This window comes from Barbus barbus (genome assembly GCF_936440315.1).
Source record: "Barbus barbus genome assembly, chromosome: 30".
NCBI lineage: Eukaryota > Metazoa > Chordata > Actinopteri > Cypriniformes > Cyprinidae > Barbus > Barbus barbus.
In genome coordinates this window covers 18,526,797-18,549,360 of record NC_136758.1, presented here as the reverse complement: position 1 = coordinate 18,549,360, position 22,564 = coordinate 18,526,797, and the positions used below count along the sequence as shown (strand labels likewise).

Genomic DNA, 22,564 nt, shown 5'->3' with positions numbered 1-22,564 from the left:
TGGGCACTCCTGATGTACAGTGTTCTATAGAGATGAATTTTTGTGGCTTTAAGACTATGCAAACAAAGCTGCTATATCCATTTAAAATAGTTTTACTTTTCATAAAAGGAATAAAGAACCAAAAAGCATTTGTCCATCACAGCATCTTTCAGTGAAACTATCACACTTTTGACACATAATAATAATAATTAATTACATTTATATAGCGCTTTTCTGCTTTTCTAAGCACTCAAAGCGCTCTACATTGTGAGGGGTGGTGTCTCCTCGTCCACCACCAGTGTGCAGCATCCACCTGGATGATGCGACGGCAGCCATAGTGCGCCAGAACGCCCACCACACACCAACTTACTGGTGGAGAGGAGACAGAGTGATGAAGCCAATCAGTGTAAGGGGATGATTAGGAGGTCATGATGGTCAGAGACCAATGGGGAAATTTGGCCAGGATGCCGAGGTCACACCTCTACTCTTTTCGAAAGACATCCTGGGATTTTTAATGACCACAGAGAGTCAGGACCTCGGTTTAACGTCTCATCCGAAAGACGGTGCTTTTTGACAGTATAGTGTCCCCGTCACTATACTGGGGCGTTAGGACCCACACAGACTGCAGGGTGAGCACCCCCTGCTGGCTTCACTAACACCTCTTCCAACAGCAACCTAGTTTTCCCAGGAGGTCTCCCATCCAGGTACTGACCAGGCTCAACCCTGCTTAGCTTCAGTGGGCAACCGGTCTTGGGCTGCAGGGTGATATGGCTGTGGCATAAGATCAACACATAAGATCAACTTTAGTCTCTGCCATAGGAATGCATTTGCTGTAGCCAGATGGCATGTTTAGTTTTCTTTAAGGGACAATTCACAGCGTGAATCCACCCAACTCCAGTCCATCTGTTAACATCTTGTGAAGTGAAAAGCTTCATGTTTGTAAGAAACAAATCCATCAAGATGTTTTAACTTCAAACAATTGCTTCCACCTAAAATGAGTCTATCCAGAATATTTACAGTTAAGGTTCAAAGTTAAAACAACTTAATGATGGATTTGTTTCTTAAAACCAGCGCTTTTCCTTTACTAATGGACTTAATGATTCATAGATTAGTGTGATGTTTGTTGATGCATCCATTCATTGCAGAAGATCCATTGGTGAGCCAGTGATAAATTCATTTTTGGGTAACTATGATCTTCCTTTTAACTCTTTAAAAATGTTGTGTCATTTGTTAAAAGCAAAAGATGCTAGACATGAAAAGACATCTTTCCAGTTTGAGGTTACACTGAAAAACAATGGGAAAGCAGTGCAGTGAAATGCAAACAATGCCTTGAATGAACTTTTTTCTTTAGCAGTATTTCATATTTAATGTTTAAAACAATGACTTTGGGGCACAGTGGACAATAAACCTTTCATCAAGCAGCAAATTTTAAAATACATTTTCCAACAGTCTGCAAATGGCACTCTTCAAAGACATACTGACCCCATGTCTGGTTTGCACCTTCTAATAAACTTCTAAGCAACATTCAATTTTACAAGATGTTGTAAAAAAAAAAAGAAAAAGGAAGACAGCAGGTCTCCAATACTGGGATTTTTCCACATCTATACTAGTGCCCTCACCTGAAACGTACATTAACAACTGTCACGTAAGAAAACTGTACAACAGTGGGGAAGATAAAAAAAATGGGTGGGGGGGACGAGAAACTATCCTTAAAAAAACAAAAAAAATAAACTGACATTAAACAGAAAAAAAAACATCTGGAAATGTCAGGATTCATTCATTTGGAGTGTAGAAGGTGGTGCAAAAGCTAAAAGCCAATATCTTGATTGCCGCTGGTTGGTTAGGGTGTGTACATGTGTTATATAAGGGTGTTCAACCCTTTTATTTAAAATGAATATAGTGAAGCATAAAATCTGGAGTGCTAATACCCGACAGCACCTGTTTATAGAAATTGTTATATGCTCTTATATGAATTTTGCCACTAGGTCTGTGTGTTTCTGGGACATACTGAGGATGGTCACAGAGTTTAAGGGCTTTATGCCTGGTGTCAGTGGTGAATGTGTTAGCAAACAGGCTGACTTCAGACAAATGGCGAGAAACAGCTTAAACACATTAACGACAGATTTGGTATGTGCTAATGAAAGGCTACTGCAGGTTTATAGCGTGTGTGTGAGAATAAGAATGTGTGTATAACAGAGGGCCTACCGCTGGTTCACAACAACCAAAGGAGTGTTCAAATAATGTGGCACTGACCTCTGAATGTATGCGTGTATGTGTGTGTAAACGTTTCTGATTAATCTGTTTTCTTATAGGTCACAACATTACAAAAGTAACATTGACAAAGTTGGCACATTATACAGTCACCTGACTCACATTTCTCTTATTATCAGGCTCATTCTTACACAAACACACGCATAAACCCACTCGCGAGCGCAAGTGAAAAAATGTCCATTCCACAGGATACAGATTCATTAGGAGATTCTTCAAACAGGACCATCAGCACATCAGGGCTGAGCCTGAGCTATCCCTCAGGCACACTGCAGAGGTCAAAGTGCTGAGTGATGACCGCCATCACTTCAGAGTCTCAGAAACATCATCACTTCCTCTGGGACAGAGTCAGCTGTTAGCTTCTTAAGGCAGGGCTGTTACTGCTGCTTTTGGCAGTTTCTTTGATTCCATCTTTCATCAGAGCAGAAAAGACCTGTAGGAGGGAAAAAAAAAAAAAAGAGGAAGTTCAGACTGCTTGATGTCATTCTTTTTGATTAAAATGGGCATTTTCTTTATGAAGATCACATTAAATCTGACTTGAAGAGTTTTTAACATGTCTTTATCATTTTATTTTATTGGTTTACCATTGATCAAATGATCATATAAATATGAATTACATTGCTTTTACTCAAAACCAAAAGTGAAATAAACCATCTCAATATTTATATGTAATTAAAAATAAACTCTCACAGTTGTAAATGTGTGTATTTCTGACCTGGTTCCACCGGCGGTTGTTACTGATCATCTGTGTGTTTGCGATGCAGGAGAAGAGTGCGTGTGCAGGAGTGTTTTCAGGCAGCCGGGAAAGGAACTGAGCACTATGGATGAAATCCATCTGCAGTAGAACATCTTGGTACAGCCTTAGAATTCCCAGTCCTGTCCGGAATAACGCCTCCTCTCCATCTCGGCAAAACACATCCCAAACACGACATGCCACATCCAGTGGTAATGACTTGCTGTACAGAGTGAAGATCCTGAGAGCAGAACAGAACAAAAGTCATAAGAGAGAAGTCTGCTTGAAGGTTCCAATCAGTTTGTTTTTTTTAAAGCAAGATATTACATTTTGAGAAAAGATATTCACACTTTTTAAATGAAGTCTTTTTAGAGGCAGCATACATGTAATCCAGTGTGACTAGCCTTAACTACACTACAGTTCGTTTTTTCTTTGAAATGTATACTTTTAGCAAGCACACATATTGATCAAAAGTGACAGTAAGGATTTTTATTTCACAAAAGATTCTTTTGAACTTTCTATTCACAAAGAATCCTAAAAAAAAAGAAAAAAAATTTTTTCCATAAAAACACTAAGCAGTAAAACTGTTCGATAAATTCAGAAGGATAAATATTAGAATTATTATCTAGCATTTTAAAATGCTTTATAAAGAATCATGTGACCATTAAAGGAATAAATTACATTATAACATTTCAGTAATCTATAATAAAAATGTTTAAAATTGAATCAAATAAATATAGCCTTGGTGACCATAAGATACTTTTTTTACCAAAAGTATTTTTTTTTTTATCATACCAACCCCAAACTTTTAAAAAATGTTGTAAGATACTTCAGGTAAATCTTTATCTACTAACTTTAAGTACAACATTTATAAGGTGTGTTTAATTTGCTAAAAAAAGTATTGGATCATAAGAGTCATTTGTTTGGGAATCAGACTGCACTTGTCTGGTTGTTTCCAGTATTAAAAATATTAAAAGAAAGCGGTTCTTGTTTCCCAACACTGTTAATTAGATTCAGCCAAGCTAAACTTGCCTAAGGCTTCCTTTTCTTATGAGAAATATGAATGAATTTCCCCTCACAGGAGAGAACATAAAAGCAGCCCTAGAGGGCGATAAAGAGCTACAACAGGAAAACACTGCTTATGAATCTCTCCTCTCTGATTTCAAAACAAGGAGAAGAAACACAGAGGAGGGGAATGAACAAACAGCAGGAAGAGAGATTTTAAGAGCAGATTTACCAGTCTATGAGGTAAAAGTCAGGCGTCAAGCTGTTGTTCTGAAAGTGCTGGAATAGTTTGGGAAGGTTCTCCTCAAAAAACACCTCGAATGCTGCAAAATACTTCAGCATCTTGGGGGGAGAAAAAAGTATCACTTCAGTACTGAGCACAACTCCAACTTGAGCATGATTAAAAGCACACTGAGTGTGTAAGAAAAGGAATGTTCAGCAGCAGATTGCGACTTTTGGGAGTTCTTTTACTCTCGAGTTTGTCTGGCAAATGAAATCTGTCTAAGTGGGTCAACAGATGGTTGGAATAAATGCTGACTGCAAACGCAGACACAACGCTCTCTCTATTTTGTGAGCAAATGCAGGTTTTGTAGCAGGTCTACTAAAATATGTTTGATGAAGAGAGAGTGCAAGTGTGTACCAGGTCATGGTCCACTCTGAAGAAGGCCATCTGGCATGGTTTGTTAAGGAGGTTGGCAAAGGCAATGAAGGCATCGGCTTCCTCCAAATTCAGAATTAGAACAGCAGCAATGAAGGACATCCCCTGAACCTAAAACATGCCACATACACGTCAAAATCTCAATGAAGAACAACCCTGAACTGACATGATCCAGGATGATACTTACATAGCCTACATCAGGTCTGTAACATGTGTACGCCCCCAACACACTGTGCAATATATCATGATATGGTCCACCCTGATGGAAAGAGAGAGAGGAACAAATTATTAAAATACTTTACCCCCCCCCAAATTATTAAAAAAGAATAATAGTTGCTGTACCAAAACACCTGTTCTTACCTTCTGGAATATGTAGAGAGAGGGAAAAGTTCTGGAAATATCCAGCTTGATTAAATCCAGACTCGACTCTCTGTCTGCCAGTGACACTCCACAATCTAATCAATTAAAACCATGATGAAGTCATCAGTCAGACTACAGCTGGTTGACAGAGCTAAAAACAAAAATCTAATTTTATGGATTTGCTCTGAAATGGCGTAAAGGATGTTTTTGTTGCTTTAGGCAAAAGCACCTGCTAAATGAATGGTAATAAATAAATGGTTTCCCCCAACCAGAGAAATGTAATAGCCAATGTGGATTGTAATAAAGTAATCTTCAGCTACAAAAAAAGTGATATTTAGCTACATACACTACTGTGCAAAAGTTTTGGTTCAGTAAGATTTTATTTTTTTATGTTTATGAAAGAATATCTTATTCTCACCAAGCCTGCATTAATTTGATAAAAAATGCTATAAAAAAAAAAAAAAAACAGTAATATCGTGGAATATTTTTACAAATTAAAATGCTGTTTTTTTAGATTTATATAGTTTATAATGCATTTTATTCTTGCAATGGTCTTCAGTGTCACACAATCCTTCAGAAATCATTCTAATATGCTTACATGTTGCCCAAAAACATTTCTTATTATCAAAGTTGAAAACAGTTAATTACTATTTTTGTGGAAGCATTTTTAAGTGATGATGCAAATGAAACGTTGACTGGTTTTCTAAAGCAATGAACAGTTTAAACTGTTTTAAAGAAATTCTCACCAGCTTTGCTACTACTTCAGGAAAGGATGCAAAATATTTTAATGGCTCTCAAAGAGCATATTAAAATCTCAACAGTATTCGCTTTGTTTACAGCAGAATTATCATGGATATGTTGTAAATATTCTTTGTATCTTCCAGTCACATGTCAAAGTAGATAAGAAAAGTTCATTGATTGGTTAACTGATTTCACGTGATGCAATTCAGGAAGTTGTTAATGGAAACCATGTATTTGACACTATCATCACACACTGACAATGTAAAAACACTCTCCATCTGACTTCATTTTCACTTTCAAGGACAGAATTGTTTAGTTCTTTGATGTAGCTTAGTTTGCGGAACAAACAGACCTTCATTTTCATTGACCGAACTCGTCTCGCTGAAGCTCCTCCACTTCTCTTTGGCTCTGGACAGGAAGATCTCATACAGTTCTAAAACACACACAATTGATGTGACAAAAGCAACAGCTGCTTCCTTGTCAACCCAGTTCATCTGGACACAATCTGTATTTGTTTATGTCAGATTGATGTTACACAGTGGCAGAGGGCCACAGATGATCAAGACTAACCAAATATGAGGAGTGCAGCAGTTGCCATAGTTACCTGGGGTGATGTTAAGCTCATTCCCGATGGCGAGGCTCCAGACCTTCCCGCGGACGCTGGGCGGGACGCCCTGCCACCAAAGATCTCGTACACGCCGTGTGTTACGCCTTTGTGATGGCAACAGAGCACATCATTGCAAGACATTAAGACATCAATAAATCCACTTTTTGTGCATATATGGATGGGACACTTACATGCTTTCCCAATTAGGCAAGACTTCCGTGTTCCAGATCACCATGGCATTGGCTATGTTCTCCTCCTGTCGGTATCGCTCCTTCGTTTGACGTTTTTTCTTCTGTGCCTCTTTCATCTCTAAGCAAAAGAAGAGAAATTGTGTGTGTGGATAGGCAGTGAGAGGGGCAGCTGTGTGCTGAAATACAGGGGCGTATCGCCAGCAGATCAAGTGTCAAACATCATTATCATTGCAAATGCTCAAACGAGTGTGTGCACAAAGACACACACATTACTCACCCCTTCGCTTGGCCCCTGCAATCATCTCACTGTATTCCTGCCGGTGTCTCTGAGATTCCTCTTCTGATTTAGCAGGCAGGTTCCTAAAAATACAAAAAGTCTTTGAATCTGCACAACATAAACCCTTAACCCAAATATACACAAAGTTTGGGGTCAGTGAGATTTTTTTCATGTGTTACTGAAAGAATTCTCTTATGCTCACTAGGCTGCTCTTATTTCATCAAAAATATAACAAAAAGTGATATTGTAAAATAATATTAAAATGTGAAATATCTGAATTTTAAAATGTAATTTACTGCTGTGATGGCCAAGCTTAATTTCCATTAGTCATGGCTTCAGTGTTGCATGATTTCTAATTATTATCAATGTTGAAAAGAGTTTAAAAAGAACAGCATTTATTTGAAACAGAAAAGTGTAATTTTTGTACCTTTGGCACTACTAAACAAAATTACACAAGTAATGATTTGTAATAATGAGTTTTATGAACAATTTCCATCTGCCATTAGTAGGGCAAATCAATATCCCCGCCCCAAACTTTGAGTTTTGAACTTTTGTTGCTGTATCATACATTAAAGTATTTTTAACAAAGTGAATTACGTCAGCTTCAACCTAATCACAAAACCAAATCTGCTGCATGAAACTAAAAGGGACAATCTCTAATTTACACATTAGAAACTGACCATCTGTTATAAATAACTACAACTTTCTGCAACACTTTCAACATTTAAAAAAGGATTTGTCCATGTTTCCATTGGTACAACTCCAGTATGTCAGTTGTTTTGGGGTTTTAAATTTAGTCAGAGGAATTATATAAAGGGTAAAAACAGACATAGCTTTTGAGGAAAAAGTGTACGGTCCTTCAGAGCACTGAATTCACTCTATGGATGAAGTTCTTTGAACTTTTCTTTTTGGTTCCCCCAATCCTGAAAATGTGCTACATCTTTGGTTTAGAATCACGTCCTCTCTGTGAGCATGTTATCTGGAAAGCAAACTAACTACATTTCAGCTAGTTTCAATCCACAAGTTCCTAAGTTACAATCAAATGAAAAGCAATCTCACTCAGGGGTGAAATCTGCTTGGTTACACAACTATATAAAAAGTCTGTTTTTAATTATTAACAAATAAGCAAAGCATATACTGTTCTGCTACACATTATAAGAATTTTGTAACAATAAAACCTGCTCTTCAGGTTTATATGCACACATTTGGAATGCCGGTTTGTGTTTCACCAGCAGCGCCCAGGGAATTTGGGTAAATATTTGATTTTAAATGGAAGCTTGCGCAGCACTTGAGGAGCTGTAGTTCCCGTTTCACACTTACGCAGGTCTGTCTTCCAGAATGAGAGCAGTGGTGGATAAAGGCTCAAACTCCAGATTCTTGCGTCTTGTTGGCTGAGGGTGAGGGGGTGGTCCCGTGGCGGGTCCCACCCTGGATTCATACTCCTTAAAAAAAGGAAAGAAGAGCAGTCCTTATGAGATTACAGCAGATCTGTGTCTACAGTTTCCCAGCTGCCACATGTATCCGGAGGAGGAAGAATTCCATCATGAGATTCCCACATGCTACGAGTGAAAGGCCAAAGGCAAAGGCCTTAATGCTAAACCCATATTACAACTGAAGCACAAACAGCGTGAGTCCAATGCAAGGTCAAGCAGAGAATAACATTTACATTCACAGAGCAATTGCACGAACTTGTAGGTGAAGTGCAGTTCAATTTATGTGTATACATACTGGACAAATCCACAAAGTCATTATCTAGGTCTAACAGTCAGACTTTGCAAACAAAAAGGGAAGGGAAGCAGTGTGTGGCCAAGTATGGTGACCCATACTCGGAATTTGTGCTCTGCATTTAACCCATCCAAGTGTACACACAGTAGTGAACATACACCCGGAGCAAAAAAAGGCATCCTTGCACTTTCTATGTGAAGTATTACCAGCTTTATGTGGCCATGATGTTAAAAGATATTGTAAATACACAGAAAAGGTCAGTAAGAAATCTGTTAATTGAAAATGTTTTATGTACTTTTGAAACTAGTAAAAAACAACAACATTCCTTTAAGGAGAGGAGGATCTGAAAAAAGCTTTAAGATTTGTGAGACACAAGCCTTCATGTGTGAGTTTATCGGAGGTCTCTCTCTCACTGGAATACAGAGAGACACCTGCAGAGTGTGGAGGGTGAACTGAGCGCAAATCCAGAGCTGAAAACAACACAGGCTCAGTCATCACTTACTGAAGGGGAAGAGTAAAGACAGCTGCACGCGCACACGCACACACAAAGCCCACGCTTGCCTCACACACACACTTGTCTCTCCTGGCTGACACACAAAATGACGCAGAGTTTCCAGCAGTAATCTCAGTCCTTCTTTATTTCACTTACTCTGTCATTCTTGGTTTCTCTTCCTCCTCTTTCTCTTTTGCTTCCTTGCTCTCTCCCTAACCCTCTTCTGCAAATACTGCTTTCCCTTGCTATCTTTTCTCTGCACAAATAAGGGTATGAACTTCAGTGTTTCTAGTCATGGAAACAGCGGTACTGTTTCTTGGGTTATACACACTCTAAACACGTTATAAACGCTAACCCAAATAGGAAAATTGTGTCATAATTCATATACATGTTTGTGTGTGTGTTAGAGCTGCACGATTCTGGATAAATTGTGAATCACAATTTTTTTTTTGTCTCAAATTGAGATCAAGATATTCCCACGATTCTGAACATAAATTAACGCATAATTTACAAAAGTCTGAGACAAAATATGAATTGCTGCAGCCAGTTTAAGATTGTTTAATTAATTTTTAATTGTTAATCTAAATATATAAAATATTTATTTAAAATAAGATTTAACTAAACCAATTTTTAATATTAAAATTATGAAAAATTGGTTTGAATGAATGATTCAATGACTCACTCAAATACTTCACTTGTTTCATTACTGGATGAATTTTTGAACAAATCTCTTGAATGAATGATTCAAATACATTTTTAACAGTCACTTGTCTCCACGTAGTGTCTAAACAGTGTAACCTACACAAACGTTATTTGAAGCGCAAATTACTTTTAAAAGGTGATTTGCTCTATTTTGGTCGCTACTATAGACATCAATGTTTACATCCAAACTATAAACTTTCATCCCAGTATTTCTGTGATAATATGAATGAATTGTAAGACAGAAATAATACTGTGTAGTTGAGAGAAACTGTTTCTTACCTACATGATAACAGCTCTCTCTGTGCCAGCGGCAGCACGAACACCGATTTGAATGTTCAGGTAAGGTTTTTTCAAAGGTTTAATAGACACTGGCGAATCGTTGACATTGAGAAATGAGATCATGTGGGTGTTTGAATCGAGATCGCAATCTTTTAACGATTAATCGTGCAGCTCTAGTGTGTGTGTGTGTGTGTAATAAATTTGTACAGGTTTGGGGTCAGTACAATTTTGTAAATAAAACAATTATACTTTTATTTAACTAGGACGCAATATACTGATCAACACAGTAAAGTGACAGTAGAAATTTCATAATATTACAAAAAATTCCAGTTCAAATAAATGCTGTTCTTTTAAACTTTCTATTCAACAAAGAATTCTGATAAACGATAAATTACAGTTTCTATAAAACTATTAGCCAGAAGCAAACCATTGGACTATATTAAGTAAACACAAAATATTAAAGTATTTTCAACATTCATAATAATAAGAAATGTTTTTGAGTACCAAATTAGCATATTAGAATGATTTCTGAAGGATCCTATGTTACTGAAAACTGCAGTAATGGCTGCTGAAATTTTACTAATATTTCACAACATAACTGTTTTTACTCTATTTTACTCTACATCTGTCAATTTAGGCACCACAACACCATAATGTTCAGTAAGCATGAATAATTAAAAATATCAAATACTGGGAAAAAATGTTTTATGTTCCACAGAAAAGCAAATCAGAGAGATTTGAAACATGAGAGTGAGTGAATGAAAACAATTCTCATTTTTGGAAAAAGCCATTCCTTTAAACCGCCTCTCTTACCTGTTGTATGATTTTAGAGTCTTTTGGAGGGTTGTCCCGCAGTGGAATTTTCCCAAACAGCTTCCATCCTGGAGCACTGTGGGATGCTGCTGCCCTTGACTCTTTGGGCTTCCAGGAAAACAAACTCCTTTGAAGACAGAAGACAGACAGGAAGAGAGACCAAAAGAGTGACTATTCAAAAACATACGCTACATAATTTTATCATTAGAATAAAAGAGAGAGATTCTCAAACAGTTAATTAAGTCCTTGTAGCCTGTGATATAAAGAGGCCAAAATATGACAACCATTAACCTCATTAAGTTCAGACTATGACTATGGGGAATTAAGATCTTTGACAGCTCAGCAGAGTTAATGCACTTAATACAGGAGATTTGAAAGTGCTCATGGTGATACAGCAGCACCAGCATCCTGCAAATAAACCTTGAGTCACAGTCACCGGTGGCCCTTACACAAACACACAGATAATGAGCAGGCCCTGCTGTGGAGATGAGCTCATTAAATCTCTGAACATGCTTTCTGACGGGACAATCGATCTAATGCCGTCTTAATTACATAATAAAGCCAGTGAGGCAGGTCAATACTGTCCTGAGAGAGACGGATAGGATGACAGACACAATAGTGAGGGAGACGGACAAAGAAAATGTGTGACACAGGATGATATGGTATGGTACAGCTGGAAAAGAGAAGTTTGTTGCTGTTAAAAAAAAAAAAAAAAAAAAAAAGGGAACTGAAGATACGGCGTGAGCAGAAACAAGGTCTCAGCAGCAGAACACCATGAAGCCCAACTCATAAAAGCTGACATTAAAATTCCTCAGAGAGTGTGAGTGTGTGTGTGTGTGTGTGTGTGTGTGTGTGTGTGTGTGTGTGTGTGTGTGAGAGAGAGAGTGTGTGTTTTTCCATACTAAGTATGAAGGTCTTTGTAGAGACCAAAGCTCCTGGGAAGAGGACTCCCTCTGAACCCCGGTATTGCATTACTAGTGCAATAAGGCGAATTCACCTCAAACATAACGGAAACAAGTCAGATATGCAGTCTGATGTCCTGTGGGTTTGGTTCTGATGCAAAATTGTGGCTGTAAGTCTGAGATTTAGATTTGACTTTGATAAAGCAAAGCGGCTTCTCTTTATCAAACATCTGAAAACAACACAAGGAGTGTGTTCAAAGTAAACGGCACACTTCAGACCTTCTGTGAAGCATGTGTATGAAAAAGAAGCCACAAGTGAGTGGCAGTCAAAGCACCTGTTATTACTCATCATTCATTACCTGGTCATGCGAGCAACAGTGTGACTTTTGCACTAAAACAATAAAGTGCTTTCTCACAGATAACAACACTTCAAAAAATGCATATAGGCAATATTTGAACATAAAATGCAATGATGATTCAAGAAAAAGCTTTAAGGAATTAGCCAGAGATGTGGTGATTGTGTAAATCTGTGGGGTTCCATGTTCCGATGTCCTGATCCAATTTTTTCTCTCACACATATATTTGTAAGGATGAATCTGTAAGGACGCATCAATACTGAGTAGCCAATCATTTTCATGTTATGGCTGGTAACATCAACAATAGTTGTTGTTTTTTTGTTTTCAGTTACTACCAATTTTTTTAGGGAGGTAATATTTTTATTCTGCAAGGATCCATTAAACTATTCAAAAGTGACAGTAAAAACTTGAATTATTACAAAAAAAATTTTTTTTTTCTTTCTAAAGAAACCCTGAAAACAAAATATTCACAAAATCCGACAAAATGTTTCCACAAAAATATTAACATCAACAACTATTTTCAATATTGGAAATAAGAAACTATTTTTAACATTGATAATAAAAAGAAATGTTTCTTGAGCATCAAATCACTTCTGAAGGATCATCATGTAACACTGAACACTGGAGTAATGGCTGCTGAAAATAACAGGAATAAATTACTTTTAAAATATATTAAAATAGAAAACCATTATTTTAAATTGTAATAATATTTCGAAATAATATTGTTTTTACTGCATTTTTGGTCAGAAACAATAAAAAAAAATGATTTACAAATGATAGTGTATATCAACTAACTAAAGGAAAATAAAAACAAGTCCCTGAAATTATCCTGCTCATATATGCATCATGTCCTATAAATAAAAGCAAAAAAATTAAATAACCACGTACAGAAAGCAGTAACTGTTTGTAGACATATGAACTGGGCGACGATAAAAAGGCCAAAAAAAGGTTTACTGCAGCTCAAGAGCCTTGCACTCATCTGCCTTTACCTGGTCAGGAACTCAGCAATGCCATGTCTCTTGGTGCCAAGTGTCTGGTCAGATGAGGCATCAGTGTCAGCGGCGACCCTGTCTGGAGCACTCTGCCGCCGGCTGCCCTCGAATGCTTTCACAGAGCTGAGACATTCATCCACACCGCCCTCTGCTCCAAAATAACCATCATCCCCGGGGCTCAGAGGCGTGGCATCACAGCTGAGGGAGACTGTGTGACTGGGGTTAGTCCGGAGGTTCTGGGGCCTGAGCGGAGGAGGGCCCGTGTCGTTGAAATCCTCCTCCGGGCTCGGGTCTGTCTCTGTGTAATCGCTGGTGTTTTCTGCCAGGGGAGACAGGGACAGCTTGGCACTGAGGTCTGACAGGGTGTCTGTGGGATCCGGGTCACAGGGCCAGGCCTCCTCTGAGCTCTCAGCGCTGGCACGACTGATCCTTTCACATGACCTCCCCGTGGAGAGGACACCGTCGCTTTGATGAACAGGAGCAGGAAGGCCACCCAAGGCTCTGAAGGGGACTTGAGACAGGGTGTCATAACTGTTCACAATCAACAACCCCCCGTTGCCCACTTTCACACCTCTGTCCAAAGCAGGCACCTTCCTGTTGATTCCTTCTGCATCAGTCTGATCATGATCCATGTGCTCATGGGTAACATCTCCATTAGGCATCTTCATATCCGGCGAGTTTTTACCCATAAATGACACCGCAGACCTCAGCTGTGAATTTAAATAGCCTTTGTCGGGTTGATTCACGCTCTCGGCTTCGGAAGTCCCTGGGCCGGACCGGGTTCCCTCTCCATCCGGACGCACCATATCCACCTCCAGCTTTCCGGGAAACCCGTTTAATAATTCAGCCCTGTACCCCACCACCACCGGGGAAAGAGACGGCAGTCCAGCACCTCCCGGATTCGCATAAACCGAAATGTAAACATTTGCGCTTTCGGTGTCTGAACCGCAAACGCGTGCTTTGTACTCCTCCTGGTTGTCGTTGACATCGATGGACGGTGCGAGTCCCGGCTCATCAGCAGCATCCTCCACTCTTTCCATCTCACTGGAGGTATCGGTGGTTCAGAAAGGCAGATGAAGCCCTGCTGCAGCGGCGGCGCCCCGGTTCGACTGGGCTGTCTGCAAAACAAGCTCTCATCTTATGTACCCCACCGATTCTGCCAGTCCAGTACATTTATGACATCGCGCCTCCGAAGCCTGTAGTGTTGAGGATGGAGAGTGAAGCCACGGCTCGCTGTTGTTTATGCACATTTTGATCCACGTCCAGCGCAGTCGCTGATTGAGGCCATTTTGAATGTGGTGTCGGCGTGTCTCTTCCAAGCAAAAGGTTGGAAGTGGGATTTCCAGGAGTTAACGCGACATCTACCGTACAGTTGGAGCAACTGCAGGACCTAAACTGGAGTCTTATATTACCGAAGCCAACATAAAAAGCATAAAAAAAATCTATTCCCATTATTCGTCTTGCCATCTTCCATTTTTTGTATTTCCATAACGTTTACATCAATCTGCAAAATAAATAAAAAACCTATACAGACATATTTTAAAAAAATCATTAAATAATAAAAATGACAAAATTACACAAAAAATAACATAAAATGAAATATATAATAATAATGTAATATAATAATAATGTACAATAAAATGTATCATCTAGCGATCTATCTATCTAAAGATAAAAATGGCCACTAGAGGGCGGCAAAACACAAGAATAAATCAATTTAACAGCTAAACAGCTGCAGTATTGCCAATTTGATAATTGTTATACTCTTTATGTATGCTTGGAAATTCAGTAATCTGATATAAATTCTGAGTATCCACAGCTTAAAAAGAAAAAGGTTTTTAGGTTGTTGCTGCATTTCCCCTAAATTTACTCAAGGAATGTAATATGACACAAGTGCATTGTAATTTAAAATCCAAAGGAGACCTCTTTGCGTAAACTTTCTTTTGCAGATTCCTGGCCTTTCATGTCTCAGCATTCATCAATTAAAAATATCTGCTGTGTTATTTCCTGAGTATAACATGAAGGCTGGATTTTATTCATTAAGCTGCATTATTCTTAGTCACTGCATTAAAATTAATGAGCTCAATTCTCTCAATGTCTAAGTGATGAAAAGGAACACATTTGGGAGAAAAGTTAATTATTAACCACACTCAAATACATATAAAACAAATGATGTGCTCACTGGGTTCCTGAACAAAAAAAAAACTGAAAAACTTTTTTTTATTTTTTTTATTTCTGGAAATACTTTGAACAATCATGAAGCTTTTCAGTGCACTATAGCATTACTGCAGAAAAAAATATTGCGGTATCTAGTAACATGTTTGACAGTTGAATAAAGAGGAGTTCCTCAGTGAATAGACTGTGAAACCTAAAACCAAAACCAGAAAAAATGCAGCTCGACGTGGAAGCAGCAGCCATTCACAAACACTGTATGTTTCTCTATGACAGAGTGCAGCTTTTCAGATTTGAAGCTTCTTTAAACTAGTAAAAACTATTTGACCTATAAATTCTTGCATTACTGCGAATCATTTTGCACTATACGTTACAGGTTAAAATTATTTATAGAGTTAACATTAAATGGTACATTTCATAACATCATAATTAATATTTTCATAAAATAAAATATAAAATGTATATTAATTATTTGCTGTATTTAGGCAAACAACAACACAAACAAATCAATCAATCAGTCAGTCATGCCTTTAATCACTTCAACCACCAATTAAAACTGATTGGCATAGATTAATTTAATTACAAATGTCACTGAATCTGTGGTCATTTGGATGATTCAACAGCATGCAGAATTTTGCAACTCCAACATATATGAGCCTATTATATTTGAATATTAATGTGGAATTGTTGCATATATTGTTGTTGTTGCAAAATCTGTTTGCACTGTCAGTTGTTTTCCAAAATTTGTTATTTGTGTTTTTATTTGTCGTTTGTAAAATGTTATTGTTGACAGTGTTTTCTGCCTGTAATTTCTGCAGACCTGGTAAAATTGGCAACTTGGGGATTTCAGGTTAATTGGCAACTAGTCATTCGGAGGGAATGGATGTTGGTGTAGATCACACAGACTCAGCGGTGTGGACATAAACCAATCACAAAGCGAGAACTTCTCGAGCGAGACTCACCAGCCCATGAATGTGGGTCATTCCACACGCTCAGCACCGGGAACGGACGCAGTTTTCCCAACTCGCCAACATGGGACAGAGCGGGAAATCGGACCGATCACTCATAAAGAGTATCCTAAGGTAACTGGCCATTATGAAGCGCCTTGGTCAGATGCTATATTAACGGATATGATTTTAGAGATGGAAAACGGCACAAACCACACGCAAGACAGCGCGCACGGAGCGCAGGAGCTAGAGGATGGAGACGGGCAGAACAGCATGCGCGCTCTGCTGGGTTTTGTGCTTTTTCTCCTCATCGTCTCCACGCTGCTCGGGAACACGCTCGTGTGCGCCGCCGTGGTCAAATTTAGGCACCTGCGCTCTAAAGTGACCAACTTTTTCGTCATTTCTCTGGCCGTTTCGGATCTCTTCGTAGCCGTCCTGGTGATGCCGTGGGAGGCGATATCCGCGGTGGCGGGCACTTGGCTCTTCGGCCGGTTTTGCGGCATCTGGATCGCCTTTGACATCATGTGCTCCACCGCGTCCATCCTCAACCTGTGCATCATCAGCGTGGACCGCTACTGGGCCATCGCGAGCCCGTTCCGGTACGAGCGCAAGATGACCCACCGGGTGGCTTTCATGATGATCGGAGTGGCATGGACCCTGTCCATCCTGATCTCTTTTATCCCGGTCCAGCTCAACTGGCACATGGCTGAGGACGATGAGGAGGGCGCAGCGGGCAACGGCACCGACTACAGCGACAACTGCAAAGCCAACCTGAACCGGACGTATGCCATCTCGTCTTCGCTGATAAGTTTCTACATCCCCGTGATCATCATGATCGCCACGTACACGAGGATATTCCGTATTGCGCAAACACAGATCCGCAGGATCTCCTCTTTGGAGAGGGCAGCGGAGCACGCGCAAAACCACCACCAATCCAACGACTGCTCCAACGAGAACTCGCTGAAAACCACTTTCAAGAAAGAGACCAAAGTTTTAAAAACACTCTCGATCATTATGGGGGTGTTTGTGTTCTGCTGGCTGCCGTTTTTCGTGCTTAACTGCATGGTGCCCTTCTGCCAGTGCGTTAGCGACACTACCTTCACCATCTTCGTGTGGTTCGGATGGGCCAATTCCTCCCTCAATCCCGTCATTTACGCGTTTAACGCGGACTTCAGGAAGGCGTTCTCCTCGATTTTGGGTTGCAATAAAATTTTCCCCAGCACAACAGTGGAGGCTGTGAATTTCAGTAACGAGCTGGTGTCTTATCATCACGACACGACACTTCAGAAGGAAGCGCAACCGCTGGCCGTTCAGATGCTGAACCCTCGGGAGGAGCCGAATCTCCCGTTCGATAAGGACTCGGTTACCTCGAACGTGTCCCGGAATCACAAAAACATGCTCTTACCCAACATCGGACAGTTTGAGTGCGACGGGGAGATTTCCCTGGACACTATCACGCCATTCACCTCCACGGGACTCATGGAGTGCGAGGGAATCCCAGGTCAAATCATTACTGAATGACTCAGGGAGTTTGGGGGGTAGCCGAGGCTTTTACCTCCTCAAATGAAGCCAAAACTAATTATTAGTGGTATTACAACGCACGCCGAACAATTTTAATGCTACATGTCAAAAAGGAAATAATTTCAATGGACTTTTTAGTAACCAAAAAGTATCGCATTTTCGCATACCACAAAAAAAAAAAACGTTTGGGGTCAGATGGTAACCATATCAACAGGAAACGTTACATCGTCAATATGTAGTATTATGGACAATAAATACTGCTTCTAATACTTCTACGCATTTTTTGCAAACGCAAAACGAAGATTTGCGCCAGACAAACCTAAATACAGGGGGATTAAGACTCTTTGGTGCCCATGGACAATGACATCTAGAGTGCCCCCTTCCCACTCGCCACAAAAAAATAAATAGATAAAAATGATATATTTTTTCTTTTTTGGGAACATTTTATATTAATAAACTGATCTGACAACAAGGCAACAAAAATCCTTACAAAATCAAGTTACCACTTTTTACAGTGTATTATGAAATTATTATATCATTATTATATCATTATATAATTTATATAATACTATAAAAATTATTAATAACTTGTGATACCACCTCTTACAGGTGTAATCTGTTCTAAAATGAGAGGTAAATCTGAACTGTAAGCAGCAAATTGAAACATTTTATAACTAATGAAGCCGGTATTGCAGGTATTATAATCTGTTAATCACTTCACTCTCTATGGAAAAAAAGACAGTGTGGATAGTCTTTTTAGAGTCAGTGTTGTCCTCAGCTCATTTTTCATTCATTTCTATTAATTTACAAAGTCATTTCCTAATGTTTTACTCCCTTGTGTAAAAAGGGTGTTTTCAGAAATGCGACAATGAGTGCATGTCTTGTTTTCAAGTACATAATACAGCGCTTAACAAATGTATTAGGCCACCACCCAATGCTAGGTTTGTGCCACAGCTGCCCTAAATTAAGAATTGGTGTATCGGTGATTACCAAAATCATTTTTTTATGTTTCTGTAATCCACCAGTAGCGTGTAAGATCTTTAGTCACAGTATGTTTCTAATGCTAAAATATAATTATTGTTGAGATTAAATGGATTTGAAGATAGATTGCACAAAAGTTTAATCAAAAGCAAGTCTTCAGAAACTCTCTAGAAACTATTTGGAAGTCAGTAACAACAGAAACTGTGGAAAAGTGCATACAAATGATGCCAGCAAGAATGCAAGCTTTTATCGAGGCCATACAAAATAAAATATAATATTTATATATTTATTATTAGTTTTTTGGTTATTATGTGTGAATAAATATTATTTAGTTGTTTCAGTTTGTTGTTTGCCTAATGACAATAACATTTTTAGTTTTAAACCACTAGCGTAGCCAGAAATGTTTAAGTGGGTGGGCCTACAAAAAGATGGGTGGGCCTAGTGTGTAACATATGAAAACTGCATGTCAAATTGCTAAAAAAAAGATACAGCACCAACATTAACATTAGTAATTTGTTATGTTAATGTTAATTTCAAAATTTACTAATATGACTAATACTATTAAAAGTTGTATCTGTTAACATTTGCCTGAGCTGGTTAACAAAGTTGAATAAAGACAGCAACAAATGTATTGCTAATCTTAGTTAATGCATTAACTACGTTAACTAAGGAAGTTTATTGTAAAGCTTTACTTCAGTCTGAAACAACGCAGCTTCGCAGATGATTTCATAATCAAGCGTCTCTGTCAGTTCACGCGCATCGAGGACCGCAGAAATGTGCGCAGCATTATGCAGTTTGTTGTGGCGACCAGGAGCACAACGTTATGCGTTTCTTTCCACAAAGGATGCATCTGTTTAGCGGATCAAACACTGTACCTATGCTAATATGATGCTTTAAACACGCTTGGTTCAGAAGTTTCCGATCGATAAATCCAGCACCCTCAGGTGGTCTGTCGGGTGTCATTTGTAGACGGTCCGGATTTATTGCTAAGAATTTTACTTTTTAAAGAATTGATCTGATTTATGTTTGCTTCACTAGGCTATTTTCAAATTTAACTTCACAAACGTGCGCATTTTACTATTATATTCTTACGTCGTAAACATAGCATTGTGGGTGGGACCAGGGCCGTAGCTAAAGGATTGGGGGCCCTGGGTGGGACTAAGAGGAACAGAAGAATCATCATTTTGACAAGAGTGAAGAGGGAAATTTAAGAAAGGACCTGTAATTAACCATGAAAACAAGCTTTTAATATTTTTTAATAAATAAAGTTACAGTGAAATAAGACATTTATTATTATCGTTTAATAAATTACATCCATTTGGAAAATTATCAACTTCTCATTGATGAAAGTGGGCCCACCTGTAGCTATGCTACTGCTTTAAACATGTTTTTGATGGGTGGTCTAATAAATTTGTTACTGTATATAGCTACATAATTTTGTGAGGATTTGAACTGAAAATAAGCCTTACAAACCCACTCGTTTACACTTTAGCCCTTTCTTGATTGCCAGTGGCTGCAAAGTAGGCTACAACGTGAAGCACAATGCTGACGCTCCGTAGCGAATTTACACATCTGTGCGCGCGCGCGCGTGCGTGAAACATAATGCACGGCGCTTATGTTGATTTAGGTGAATAGTACACACCAGTGCGGGCATTTTGACACTCGTGTTTTGACCGTTTTAGGCGCACCACCGAAGATTAGGCTACTTGTCCTGTTCCACTCCTGCACAAAACATCCATTCAGAATCGGACTGAGTTCCGTTTCGCGGCTTTGAGTTTTTAATACTGTCTTTTTTATCAAAAATGTCCCGCACATTATTTTAAGCATTATTAATTAACTGAATTTGTTTCTATCGTGTTAATTTGTTCACTTGCCATGTACATGTACAGTAAAATATGGAATTCGGTAACTAACTAAATGTATAGGCTATGTGTTTTAATGTGAGAAATGTCAATTCGCTGACAACTTTTGCAAATTATGTAGCTATAATCCTTGCAGACAGGATAAGAACATACTCTGCACCTTTCTGTCTACGGCTTTTACGTGAAAATCTCCTATAGCCTAAAACTCTAGATTTGTCAAAGTAGCCAACTTTCCTTAGATCACAGCTCTGCACACTATTGGCATTCTCTCATGAGGTGCCACCTGGGATGCTTTTAATAGCAGTCTATAGTGAATTGAGATCCACACTAGTTCTTGTCTGCTTTTCCTTCACTCTCCAGTCCATATGCTTAATTCATTTTTTTTCTACAAAACTAATTTCCAGCCTTAGAATGCGTGAAAATTTTTATTTCAGTCAAAGGTCTAATCCTCTTTATGCATTGTAGGGTTAAAGATAACACACAAAGCATTAGATTTTAGATTCATATATCTAAAATCTCTGCAATACTTTTCAGAGTTGACATATCCAGGTTAAGTTTACTGATTCTGACCATATAAAACTGTTTTGGAATTTCTCATACACATCATTTTTAACACTTTGATCATTTGTCTTCATGAAGTACATTTAGAGGTGATATATTCTGAGGTCATGTAATAAGATATTTTATACTGGTTGAATTGTTAACAGGACAACCAGGTCATTCCTTCCAGAGGTAGAATGATTTATGTCTCAGCTCCTCCCTGTTTCTAACCTACTTCATGCCGGATTGCATTATTTGATGAATAGGCACAGGTTTCTCACGGTAAAATGCACAAACAGGAATTTGGCATTAAGACGTTAGCAGCTGAAATCTCATCCTTAGATCCTGTTGCGTAAAACTGATCATGTTGTATAATCATTGCATCGAGTTATTAAGCTGATATTTTTGCTGGTCTATTCAGCACAGCCTCCTTGAACAAGCAAGGAAACAATGAGAATATGATCATTAAATGTAATGTATAGGCAGCTCAGAAATTAAGTTTAAAAAGGGAACAAACAACATCAGCATATCGATAAGTCATAAAATCTATCATTATGAATATTTATTTTGGGCACTGTCTATCTCTTATCGGTACAGTTAATAACATGTTTTATTATAGATGTTTTCAAATTTGTACGAAAAATTAAATCTCAAGAGGAGGATGTGCTTTGTTTATTTTCTTCCTTCGCTCAGAAATATAATGCAACATGACTTTTTCATCACAGACCAAAAAGGTTGTACATGGTCACTCACATGGTACAGTAAACTAAAGGAAGATATCAGACTCATGATAATACCTATGACCCTAATTTTAAGCAATTTTCCAGCAACTTATTTTTTATATGTGAGAGTGAAAGAGTGGACCTGTGCAGAGATGAAGCCATTTCTGTTGCTTTGCTTTCCATGTCATCCTGCTTTCACTCAGAAATTCCTCAGCCTTGTGAGAGTATTCAAAAGCTTTTCAAAACAAATTGAAAAGAGAGAAAAATATATTGATAAAAAGATGCTGCTCTTAGTGTCACCTGGCTCAGAAAGTGTTTCATCTTCTCAGAACAAAGGCTTTGAGTTGCACAGCAACCTCAATCTGGCCTGACCTACTGAGACCCCTAAAAAAACCCAATGGCCTTGCCAACCGGCCAGAACACACAGCTGTGAGTACTATTTAAGTCAACAACATACTGACCTGCGCATTTATATTTATATCTGTATTTTTTATCTTATCTTTTATTTTATTTTATTCTTTTATTTGTATTCTATATAATTGCACTGTCCTTGGAGCGGACCTGACCTACATTTCACTGCTGGTTATACTCTGTATAATTGCATATGTGACAAATAAAAAAATCTTGAATCTCTTGAATGACAGTGCACTGTAAATAAAAACAATGACATTTTATACTAATGCTTTTCACAGACACTAAATTAATCTTTGAACTATTTAGAATCCTCATCAAAATATG

General features: G+C 38.5%; 2 protein-coding genes across 2 annotated transcripts; one reads left to right on the top strand and one right to left on the bottom strand.

Moving 5' to 3' along the window:
• Window positions 1-1,310: 1,310 nt before the first annotated feature.
• LOC306849976 (TBC1 domain family member 12-like) lies at window positions 1,311-14,395 on the bottom strand. Its single transcript, XM_079385374.1, has 13 exons — window positions 13,079-14,395; window positions 10,832-10,958; window positions 8,140-8,261; window positions 6,820-6,902; window positions 6,543-6,660; window positions 6,349-6,455; window positions 6,097-6,177; window positions 5,004-5,098; window positions 4,831-4,902; window positions 4,626-4,754; window positions 4,218-4,327; window positions 2,963-3,221; window positions 1,311-2,680 (listed from the first exon to the last, which is right to left on the bottom strand). Exons 1-13 carry the CDS (start codon window positions 14,119-14,121, stop codon window positions 2,603-2,605), a joined length of 2,424 nt encoding a protein of 807 aa, XP_079241500.1. The 5' UTR covers window positions 14,122-14,395; the 3' UTR covers window positions 1,311-2,602.
• A 1,997-nt stretch (window positions 14,396-16,392) lies between these two features.
• LOC306850863 (D(1C) dopamine receptor-like) lies at window positions 16,393-17,721 on the top strand (the record flags this gene model as incomplete). Its single annotated transcript, XM_079386801.1, has 1 exon — window positions 16,393-17,721. The coding sequence occupies exon 1, from the start codon at window positions 16,396-16,398 to the stop codon at window positions 17,719-17,721; it is 1,326 nt and encodes a 441-aa protein (XP_079242927.1). The 5' UTR covers window positions 16,393-16,395.
• Window positions 17,722-22,564: the final 4,843 nt, after the last annotated feature.

Excerpts from the sequence above, each read along its gene's own strand:
- LOC306849976 (XM_079385374.1), bottom strand. The coding sequence starts at position 14,121 with ATGGAAAGAGTGGAGGATGCTGCTGATGAGCCGGGACTCGCACCGTCC. Across the intron at positions 10,959-13,078 it reads ATTGCTGAGTTCCTGACCAG|GAGTTTGTTTTCCTGGAAGC; the intron begins GTAAAGGCAGAT and ends CTGTCTTCAAAG. Across the intron at positions 6,903-8,139 it reads ATTCTGGAAGACAGACCTGC|GAACCTGCCTGCTAAATCAG; the intron begins GTAAGTGTGAAA and ends TTGTATTTTTAG.